General features: G+C 32.4%; 1 protein-coding gene across 2 annotated transcripts in view; it reads left to right on the top strand.

The window, feature by feature from the left end:
• Positions 1-1962: 1962 nt before the first annotated feature.
• The window catches only part of LOC111046773 (homeotic protein distal-less), a 73643-nt gene continuing 63383 nt past the window's right edge, over positions 1963-12222 (top strand). Inside the window, exon 1 of one of the 2 annotated variants that reach the window (XM_022332400.2) lies at positions 1963-2252. In XM_022332400.2, coding sequence (XP_022188092.1) covers positions 2096-2252 — 157 coding nt within the window. In that variant the 5' untranslated portion in view covers positions 1963-2095. The remainder of the gene's footprint in view (positions 2253-12222) is intronic. The other variant, XM_022332399.2, reaches the window with a different exon arrangement.

Genomic DNA, 12222 nt, shown 5'->3' on the forward strand with positions numbered 1-12222 from the left:
TCGTATTTTTAGTTCATTTTCCAGTTTTCAGTTATTTCTGCCAGTAATCGGACAGAATTTTTTTTAGATTATTTTTAGATTATAAAATTCTGAATAAAATGAGATTATTCGGAACTTACAATCTCCAATGAGTATTATTATTTTTCAAAAATGAGTAAAATTTAAAGAAAAAATCAATTCTGATGAATCTCAGTTTTCGATCATATTATAATATCTTCCGATTGTTACCAGATGTACAATTCAAAATCTCTCTGGGCGTATTTTCGTGCTCTACAATCTGAGTTCAGGTAGAGCGCTCTATCTCATAGTTCCAGGTACTCCTGACAACAATGCTCCTTGTATTGTGAAAAACACCTAATTTTCAGCTCCAACCATCATCACCAACTACATTGTCCTCACATTGATATGTCGCACAATGACATGAGCTCATGAGATTATGCTCTATAAGGAACACCAGTTAGATGCACTTCATTTCAGTATTTCCTAGTGGAGAGGCACGCATAAAGACACATCAAGGATCAAAAATTTCAAACACTTATAACTTTTGACACAATGCTCAGATTCCATCGTATTACACTTCATTCTTCTCGGCTCGTCAAGGCGGTCCAAAATCATGCATCCCAAGTCAAATTCGGTCGGAAAATAGAAAATTTATTGTTGAATGTACTCAAGCCCATATTCCAATAAACAAAAAATAGTAAATCTCTATATTCAAAGCTGCATAAAGTTGATATTTTCTTTAAATATTACTGATTTTTGAAAAATCTTACCTCAGTACTCATTGAAGATAGAGAGCTACGAATAAACTCATTCTATTCAGAATTTTATAATCTAAACAAAAGGTAGGAGCAATTTCTTCTGTCCGATTACTGGATTTAGCAGAAATAACTGAAAACTGGAAAATGAATAAAAAATACGAGGTTTTTGGGCCACTCTGGCACAAGGAAATTTTCATGAAGAAATTGATTCTTGACTTCTCTCATGTATCCAAATAATGTAGTAGAAAATCAGAACTAAAATAATGTTTGCAAGCACACCCATTTTTTATGTCTATATTGACTGGACTACTTAGGAACGCCAGAAAAAGGCAGTAGAACCGCCAAACCTGGGTGTATCATTGGCGAACTGAATTATTGTACAGTATTTCAGTCTAATAGGTCTTTGAAATTTGAAATAGGAACGATGTGCGGAGCTCAACAAACATCCATATCTAACCCTCTCAAGTATGGATTTGCTTGAGAAATGTAGAAGAATTAATAGAGAACTCAATGGAAAACTTGTGAAAAGAAGCCCTCTAAAAATCGCTGTGGAACGCTTGGAAAACGTTGTAAGAGCGCCTATATTTGGCATATTTGCTGAATAGATCGCAAATATCTCTACAAATAATCAATTTTATTTATAGATTCAAATAGGAGATCAAGTTATTTTTGTCCAATTCAAAGTCAGTTTTCCACACTGAGAGATCATACGAGAGACATGGGTCCAAAGCAGGAAAACTTTATTGGGCAAATGCCTGACTGCTCCTATAAAGGAAACTCCGTTTCAAAGCAGGGTAACTTTGTCGTATAGATCATAGATATTCATGAAAATAATCAAATAGAAAAAATAATCCATTAAAAATAAATACCAATATGAATGTTCTCAATACCAGTGATACATACAGAAGGAATCATGAATTCAATAGAATACATGGGGAGACCAAGAGAATTTTGTTGAATTAAAAGTCAGTTTTCCACGTTGAGAGCTCACAATTACTCATAAAAATAGAAGTCGGTGTGCGTGCGTGCGTTCTTGCGTAAGCATGAAAGTTAGTGGAGCGGAATGCGCCTGTCAAGAATGGCAGGGGGCGGAGAGGAAGGTACAGGAAAAACCACGTGTCTGTGGGGAAGGGAGTAGAAGGGGCGTGGCTAAACTAGCGCAGTCTGGTGGTGGTTGCGGGAAACAGCCGATTCGAGGAGGGTAGAGACGGTATCAATCAGTCGTGTGCGGACGTTGGTGGTGAAAACACAGAACGCGCGGGATTCTTAGCTAGCAATTCACGACAAGCACCACGCTGAATTACACAGATCTCGGAAGTCCCCCCTACGGGGGTGACATGGACGACAAGTCGGCGTTCCTCGACTACAATGCGAGGCCGCCGTACCACCCTTACCAGCCGCCCTACCCCTACAACAACAGCTACGCCGGCTATCACCTTGCAGCCGCTGCGACCAACCCCTACCCGCCGCAGTGTCCATCGCCTCCAAAAGACGGTGAGCCAATGTCAACAAAAGTGAAAATCTGTCAAAAGTGCATCAACCCTAATTTCCACCCAAACTTCGTGTGTGTGTTACGAGTGCGTGCGTGTGTCTTCCGATTCGCGGTTGTCTTCTTCATTTTTAGGTTAGGGCCACAGTGGTTCTTACATGAACAACAAACTAGTGATGCAAATCTAACGTGATAAAAAACCAACCCTGGAAAACTCGCGTTCCTCAATTGGGTGATGCAAGTCTTTGTTTTCACATCAATATTCCTGATGACAACTCCAATCCGTCGGCTGATGCAAATCTTGGTTTTCCATGCGCGGGTACCGTGTTGATCAATTGGATAACTTGGCAACCCCACATCATTCTCTCTTGGTGTCATAACAACTTGGATATAAAACTATCATCTTTTAAAAATTCATCGGATGATGCAAATTTCGTTTTTCAGGGATAATCAGTTAGAGATTACAAAGTGGATAACTTTGATTGGTGATCAATCTTCTGTTTTTCACGGATGAACAGTTCATGATTACTCTTAGCTTGAACCCCCAAACAAGTAATCAAAGAAGCTTTCATCATTGTTCATAAACAATTACAATTTATGATAGAGAATTGAATAACCTCAAATAGACTTATCAATTAGCTATTGAGTGTTGTGTGTGTGTGTGTGTGAAGTGCGACGTATTCCATGTCAACACTCGCATTCCAAACCAATATTTTCAATTTCGCGTGCCACCTTACCAAGTCGAATGTCCATGTTATTATATTTCATTCATCTAACTCAGCACGTCAAAGTTCTGAGCTAGTACTTTTTGAGTTGCTCTCCAATAGATACATGTAGATACAATATTATTATTTCTTGCCTAATCTCTTACTACAATGTTCAAGAAGAGATATATATACAAATATTATCTAGTTTGTGATAATTGAGATTTCCCTTTCAAAAACGCTCCCACAAAATTATTCAAAATCTGTTTTCTCATCCTTGTTAATGAGCTCTCAAGCGAATTTTGTAAAATGTTATATTATTGAGTGACCGATAGCAATGAGGGCTCAAAAAAATAAACATAAATAACTTTTTACTCAAACTCATGTGTATATCCATGACCCTTAGGTCATGATTCTTCATCTTCTTATGAAATTATCATATCATGTTTTGTAGGAACGCAATATTATTCAACAACCAAACAAAATTCAAGAACAATTCGTGAGGTGACTTCAATGGACAATTTTACTAGTTTCACTAATAAATAATAATTCTCTGAATTCAATACCTATCAAAACGTCAATACACATTTTTGGATAATTACAACCATCTTCGCTGTAGAAGTAAATTATATCATTGAGAAGTGAAGGTGTTTATAAAGTATTTTCAATTTTTATTCTCATCATCAAAAAAATCAATTAACACATTGTGTGCTTATTGAAATTTCGGCATTACCTTACTCCAATAATAAATCAAATAACAAGACTTATAATTAAAGTCTAATTATATAAAGTCTTATAATTGAATTTGAAGTCAATCCACTGAGTTTTGAAACTTCGACTAAACGTTAACAGTAATGCGCAACCCTTGCTGATAGAGATCTTGTCTGTTTATTGTTTGAACTTTGAATTGCTATAGAATTAGTCTCTACAGAGCATTTCCGAATGTCAAATCTTTGAAAATAGGAAAGAAGTTACTAGAGGAAACGCCAAATTCAATAGAAATTTCAGATTATTCATTTTAACATTCAACGAATGTTGACTTATCAAAAATGTATTATTGATATTCTTCCTATTCTCTCTTGATTCAACTACTTTCAAATTCCACTTATAATTCTTAATGGTAATTAAGATTTGGCAATTTTACAGGAAAAAATAATCTATAGCTAGATTTGACTTACAAATACTAAATTGTAATGTTCTTTGTTTTAAAAATTGTCATGAGAATAGATTTCAAGTTGATTGAATTTCTAAACTATTTTAGCGAATATCACACTTGATTTGATTATCTATCCAGTTATCCAATTGTATCAATGAAGTACTTGATGTATTAATATTCCCAGGTATGCCTCCGTTTTGGAACGTTTTCTGAAAAATAATTTGAAATCTACAGGTTTTGTCTGACTGGGCGCTAAAGTTGTGATGTCGGATTTTTTGTCCGTATTCGTTTCCCGTACATGTTTCGGCTAGTCTTGTTTAGAATTTTCATTTTAAACGAAAGGATGATGAATTTAAATGGTAGTTTCGGTTAAATTGTGTTTGTGTGAAATTTTCTTGGATATGAAATTCGGAATGTAAGTAGAAGCTCCGCCAAAATGGTAAGTACCGTACTCTTCTTTTTTGTTGAAAATTTAACGGTTAAATAATATAGTCATGAAAATTCATGAATTCTAGATATTTTGAAGAATAATGCAAAAATAAGCATAAACAAGTATATAATATGCAAAAATATAATCTTTTTCACGCAATTATTTTCTAAACTATAATATTCATTCAAATCTATTGGAATATATTCACAAAAGAACTCAAATGAAGATACTTTCGATGAGAATTGAAATAGATCAGAATATATTTATATACTCAGCTGATTTCCTATATAAATATAGGAAAACAGCTGAAAACTGTTCAAACCTACATAAAGTGTATTAGAGAATTTATCGAAAATTATTAGAATCTTGAAGTGAACTTCATTATATTACTACTGTACTGACGATTTATAAACTTCTATTATTATCTAAGTATTAAAAAATAGATTTTATCAAAGAAGGATTCTCTTGTAATTGTGGATAACTTTGCAAAATTGAGTGGAAATATATTAAATATTTTATAAGACGACGTTTATTGATCAAAATTTGAATGAGTAGTGCGCGGATTAAAATTTCAAAGTGTCATCGTCGTGATTTGAAATTTCTTCAAGATAATTCAATTTTATTGTTAAAATTAATTCAGTTACTGGGTAGAATATTGAATAAATCCCTACAATAATTTTTGGATCGATACTATAGTACGATTTTGAGTTTGAAGGTTTTACAATATCATCTACTACTACTAATTATTCGGAAATGCAAATAATAATTAACATCGTAGGATTGAAAATACTTGTTAGACTTGAGGGTTTTCGATAAACTTTATTCTCATTGGATATTTGGAAGCCCGAATGCTGAAGTCGGGAAATAACTATATGAATCCCCAACTTTTGCATTTGGTATCAACCATAATAGGCCTATCTTCCAGCTGAACGCACATACAATTTTTAATATTGAGTTATTGTGAATGTATTCCAAAATTTTTGAACTTACTCACACATTGAAAAATTATGAAGATAAGTTATTTTTTGTGATATTTTTAGTTTTTTTATCTTGTTATTAATTATAATTCTGAATTATTATTATTACAGTATTGATCATGAACATTTAAAAATATAGCCTATTTTCTAAGATTCATTTTTCTATTTATTAGTTGTATAGTCTTGAGATAGCAAATAATTTATTGTAAGAGCCAAGCTCAAATGCATGAACTATTGTTATTATTTGATTTCAAACTCTTATATTCATATCATTGTCCTGCTAAGACTTGTTTTTCAAACAATTTTTAATTTTCACTGAATTTCAATATAATTTTCTAAGGTAGTTTTGTTTGAAGCTGTGTAAAATACTTGATGGAACACGGCGCCAATCAATCTTGAATAAAAATTTATCAAAACGATATTGATTTTGTTTATTTTCCAAATATTATATTCTCATTCCTCCAAAATTGATTTCGAAATGATTGATCACCTAGCCTCTAGAATCTAACTCGGTTTATTTGGGACTTTATTTGATCCTGATAGACTTTATTCGAATGCCATTCATTTTATATAATGGGAACAAAATTATAATTGTTGAGTTTTATCAAGATTTTCTTTTCCTATAACAATCTTCGATTGGCACTCTCAGTATATAGGCTGCTTTGAAAGTATAGTCACTACGAATCAAGAAATCTTGTTTTTCGATTGGAAACATCTATGAAACTTTGTTAAAGTTTCCGATTTTAACTTTCCAATAGTATACTTCGTACTCATTTCCTTTACTCATACTCCGCAGATCGTTTCCAAATTTCTATGAAAAGGAAAACATTGAAATAAATTTTCTACTCGAACCAGATAGCTGGTGCTTTTTTGGAGTATTATCAAGATTTTATTTCGAAATGCGAGATAGCGTTGGAGTGTTGAGGGCGGTGGTAGAAAACTCATACACTAATGAAGTCTTTTAATTCTTGTATGAGAGTATGTTGTATATTCATCAATATTTGAAAAACTTCCCAGTGACAATAAATAAGAGTAAATTGGAAAAATAGATAGTTTCAAAAATCGACCAACTAATCTTCTTATACAGATGCAGGAGTCCGTAATTATATATGATACTGGTTGCGGTTTAGGTTTAGATGTGTTTTCTGTTATACATAACAATTCTTGTTCAACACATTCATTGAGCTACAAGTGAATTTTGAATAAGAGAATAGAGAAAATCTTTGTACGATGCACGATGAACACTTCCTTTGTTTAGGGATGATTCAAAAGAATAACTTTTTCCTAATTTGAAGTGGCTAGTCTCTTTTCAATATATTTCTGTCTAATTATGCTCCATAACTTCTTTTGATAACTTGGATAGTACATTCGGTAATGGCTAAAATCAATTATCATCCTAAAGAAGTTTCACATTTTCCTCGAAAAATTAATCTAATAGTCTGTTTGTTAGCTATACCAATGTTTTCCAACCACTCAATTTTATTTATGAAATATTTTTTTAGCCTACCAACTAGCGAAAATATTGTTCTTGTAATTCAAAAGTGTATTGCGGCTAAATTTTGTATTGCATGTACCTACTCAAAGCTTGAAGCTCAAACGAGTCACAGATATAATTCAAAGAATAATAAATTTGAAACCGATAATAACAAGCAATAATATCATAAATTCAAGATGATATTGTAAACGGGGAATTTTGTGATAACTCTGTAGGTTGTCGGCTGAAAACTATGATAACCGCTGTTTTTGTACTTCTTAACTTTCTTAACACTCCCTCACATGCGCTGCTAACAATTGCAAACTAATAACTATTACAAACTGTCTTCTGACATATTAATCCTCTCAAATTATCTATATCCTCCATTTTTAAAGAAATTGTACGTATTAGATTGCTGAAATATGGATCAAGGAATAGCTTTAACGGCTAGAATATAGAATTTTTCATTTTGATTCAAAGTAATGGGTTACATTAGCGGTAAAAACGGTAGACTAGTCTGTGACATCAGAACACATTTGAGAATGAAGAAATACAAGATGGAGAAAAGAGAATTAGAAAATAGTCTATTGTTTATTCTATTCTATTTTGAAACTAGAACATGTCAAATCCGCCCACATACCCTCAATCCTTATTACTAGAAGATTTTTATTACTAGTTACTAATTTCAAATTATTAGTCTTGGTGGTTCCCCACTTAGCTACATTCAAATATCGATAAATTTTTGTAGTTATAACATATACATTTTTGTTAAAAACTCATAGTAAATAATTCCTCATTCTCAGTTCCTATACTTTTTATAATATTTCTCACTATGTTGAAGTGTGTAATAACGTTGAAATTTCGATCAGCTTTTTGAATGATGACATTTCACTCTCAGCCCACAAACCCCAGTAATTTTTGAAATTTAATAATCAGGATTCAAACTGAAATTATCAGGACTGACTTCGTTGACATTTTGATTGTGCTCAATTATAATTGTATTGTAAAATGAAAAGGAAAAATGTCAGAACACAAGGTCAGTGAATAGTTTGAATGCAGCTTCCGCCTTGCCTTCCGTTTCACTATGTACACGATGTAATGCAATGATCTCGTGTAATGTGTAGTCATTGAATATGTGAAAGCTTTTGCAACAAAACTACTGTATGATCAAAAGCAGAACATTGTCCCATCGAAGCACACAATTCGGCAGTCCAATTCAACAAACATTTTTCAGACTGCCCGCGGACCTAAACCTTCCTCTATTACAACCAACTGTTCTCAATATTATTCGCACTTTTCCAATTTATTATTACTTTTCAGTCATTAGCGATGTAATACGAAAACAGCACGTGAGATCTAGAAATGTCTATGAAATAAATAAATTTAGAGTGGATTTTGTAGTCTAAGATTGCTTTCTAATATTCTAATACGACTAAATGAAGTAGCAAATTTAGAAGATAAAGACCTCGTGAATTAATTCATGAAATGGATAAAAAAACATTTTAATTACTTGAAAAATTTATCGAACCAAATGAAGTCTAAAACAAATGTCAATAATGTACGAATACAGTAGTCAGGTTTGAAAAAATTAGTTTTGATTAAATCATCTATCAAGTATTAATAGTAAATCTGATAATTCTATATATTAATGCTGCAATTAGGTCCTAGTAGTCTACTGAAGAAAGTTATTTGTCGTTATTGATGCACCTAATAATACTATGAAAAAACAGTTGATCATATCGTCCATCAATTGTTATTCATTTTACTGGTTCAAGTTGATTGAATCAATAGGTCAAATCTATTGTTTTGGAGCAATATTTAGTGAGCTCACCAATACTTGAATGTTGATTCTATTTTGATGTACCTGATCAGGTTGAACACTGAATAGAATTTTACAATCTATGAAGCAAAATAATATTGAATTTCCATGACTAATTGAAAGTTTTTCAATGTCTTCGAATTATGGTACCCCACTATTAACATTGAACCTAATGAACAGTCAGTTCTTTAATCTCTTAGTTTACCAAGTAACAGTTTAATTTCGGTATTGATATTTTCAAAAGTTGCTACAATATGGATTTTTCAGTGTCAGAAATTTAACAAAACCATTTTTCGAATCAGTGTCCACCGGATAAGAAGCCTATCTAATATGATAAACTTTAGAGGCTATTCACCGTGGAAAAAACTTTCATAATCTCAAAAAAAAAAACATTCGGAATTATGACAAATAATTTGCAAGTCTGAAGAAACTTGTAGGGAAAACCGTAAAGAGTGTAACAGTGTGACATTGGACGTGAATATTTCCATTCATTTCTCACAAAAGACAAAGAACTGCTTCTAGTTCAGGTAGAAAAATATAAATCATTATTCAGTGTGACCACAGTATATCCAACGAAGTTATCATATTTTCGGGGACACGATAAGTTGAGTAAAGTACCTTGAGTATTCTGCCTAGTATTTCTACCAGTTTTCAACCAAAGATTTATTGGTTTGTTATTCAATGTCCTGAACGGGCGTTGATAAGAGACAAGGAAACAACAATGAGTTCGGAAAAAATGTTAAACCTATCGTCTTTGCTGTAAAATAGGTTAGTTAGTTCGGACATCTTTGTTGCTCATTCTGAAAAATCTTATTCATTGGAATCAAATCGATGAAGTGGAGGATTGTATTCCTAATGAGGATTGCTGATAATCGATAAGGATAAGTATTCAAATTATAAATTGAATTTGAAAGTTTCGATTTATCAATGGAAGTTATTGCTGTGATTTGAATTTTACCTTCATTTCTACCCCAAACCTACCCTAATATTATGGAAATCGGTTTCTCGTTTCTTCTTGAATCAATTGACTATTGTGAAACTGAAAGAGGTAGCAACATTTAGGTAAAGCTTTAAAGCAAGAAAGCACATGACTTTATAAAGTTTAGGGAAACACTTGGGAAAATACAATTATATCTCACCATGAAATGGTAAATCATTGTCATAGTGAAAAGATACCGTTAAGAGATACCTTGATTATTTGTCTCAGTCATTATCTAGTATTGTTAATGCCTTAGCCAAAGAAATAAAAAACATAAGGAAGCTAATGAACTGTGCTATTGTAACAAATACACCATTATAGGAAAAAACGGAGAAAGATGGTTGTACAGAGTATAATATAGGTATATTAGAGAAAGATAGATTGGAATTCAATAAGATGTGATGGATATGAGTAAAGAGAGATTCAAAATACAACCAAGAATATTAATAATCATAGCTTGAGAAAAAGAAGGGCCTATTTTGCCTCAAATTTTTATGTTTATATATCTTTATTCAACGTCCACGCCAGGTCGAGACTTGAATGTTGGCCCAAAGTTCATAGAATAATGGAACAGAGGCTGTAAAATTCATCCTCCATTCAACTTCCCTTGAATGAGTGCATATGCATCCCATCCACTTTAACGCCGAATTCCATTGTGATAAGACTTTGCAAGACTTTGACTCTTTTGTCAAGATTGCCGGAATTATTGTTTCATCTTATCACATTCAATTACCTATTTTATTATTGACCAGCAGGTAACCCGTGCTCCGCAAGGGTCTAATTAAAAGCTTGACAAACTGAAACTCGAACTCGACTTACTGAAAGAATTTCAAATAGGCCTATAACCCTCCTCGGCGAATTGATAATCCATATGCAAAATTTCAAGTTAATCAGTTCAGTAGTTCAGACGTGATAATGCGTCATTCGTGAATTCCCTATCCCGTACGTGTAAAAGCCAATTCTTTCTTTTATTATTATAGATCTACATTCATCTTAAATCCAAATTTCAGTTCCCCTTTATTGTCTTTTTGATTTTATTTTCCCATCTCTTATACATTTGTCCCAACTTACCTCCAGTTGATCAAATTTCCTCATGTTAGAAATATTGATACAATTTGTAGTCATGTTCAGATGCGAAATTTGGCTAAAAAATTCGAAAGGATAATACTCCATATTAATGCACAACATATTTTTAATGAAAACATTACATATATATTTATATACACAATGTTACAGAGTAGAGAACTAAAATTATAACAATAGAAGAGTGGAATTTGTTTCAACTTACCCCTTATATATATTCTAGTAGCCTAGAAGTGACAAAAATATTTTTTCATTTGTTAATATTATAAAAATAAGATATCATCTTTCGAATACGTTTCTTACTTAGTAAATTATAAATTTTATTCATTTATACTATTTTTTGTTAGTGAAACGTTTCCATCAAGATCATTCAAGTCACTCTCTTTAGATTATCATTCAAGATTAATAAAAAAATCTCTATAAAGATTGATAGCGATCGGTAACTTATTGTTAGTTTTGAGAAAGTTAATCTAGTAATCATGTAATTCCTTTAGTCGCTAGTCCCAGTCTGAAACCCCCAGAATTCACCAGGAAACATTTGAGAAGAATAGTATTTGTCCAGTAGGCTACTTGAAAATTCAAAACATGCCCATTTAAATAGTGCCACTAGGCCACTAAGCTCTGTTGAAAAGGAGTTTGCTAGAGAACTTGTGGAGAGTTCTTATGAGGGGAGGGGAGGTGGTAGAAGACAAATTACGAAATTGATCACTAATTGTCCCTCCTAATTACATCTGAAAGCGAGATCCATTCTAATAGATCTCAACCATTACAGTAACGTTCAATGACCCATGCTTTGTGTACATTGATCTTCAAAATGTCGTCCAAATTCGATCAGTTTTTCAAGCAACAGGTGCTAAGTAACAAGAAAACTTCCAACAATCATCAATCTTTAAACTTACATAAATCAATTGGGTTTCCATTGAATTTTCTAAAAGGCTTAATATTTTATTTTTTCCTCTATCAGACTATATACTTTTATTATCCATTTATGGATATATTCATTCTATTCATTGAAATCTATACACAATCTCTACACATTGAAATCTGTTTTCTATACCTCTGCGCTTTGGAATGGACTGTGTGTGAGTTCTATTAGTAGACTGTTTAAAATTAATGTTATTATGAAATGGAATATCAAACTGATGTAGCCTACTTAATTGTGTGATTTTCAGTCAATTATAATGTCAATCACAATAGTAATAAATACACAACTCACTGATAAATCAATTGAATTCTCAGTTTACACTTAAGAATATTGTAGTACACTTACTGTAGTATGAAGTACAATATGTTGTGAGAGGCCATATGGGAGCTCCTTCTCGATGTTTTCCTAAACTTTACTTATTTGAATAC

This window comes from Nilaparvata lugens, chromosome X (assembly GCF_014356525.2).
Source record: "Nilaparvata lugens isolate BPH chromosome X, ASM1435652v1, whole genome shotgun sequence".
Classification (NCBI taxonomy): domain Eukaryota; kingdom Metazoa; phylum Arthropoda; class Insecta; order Hemiptera; family Delphacidae; genus Nilaparvata; species Nilaparvata lugens.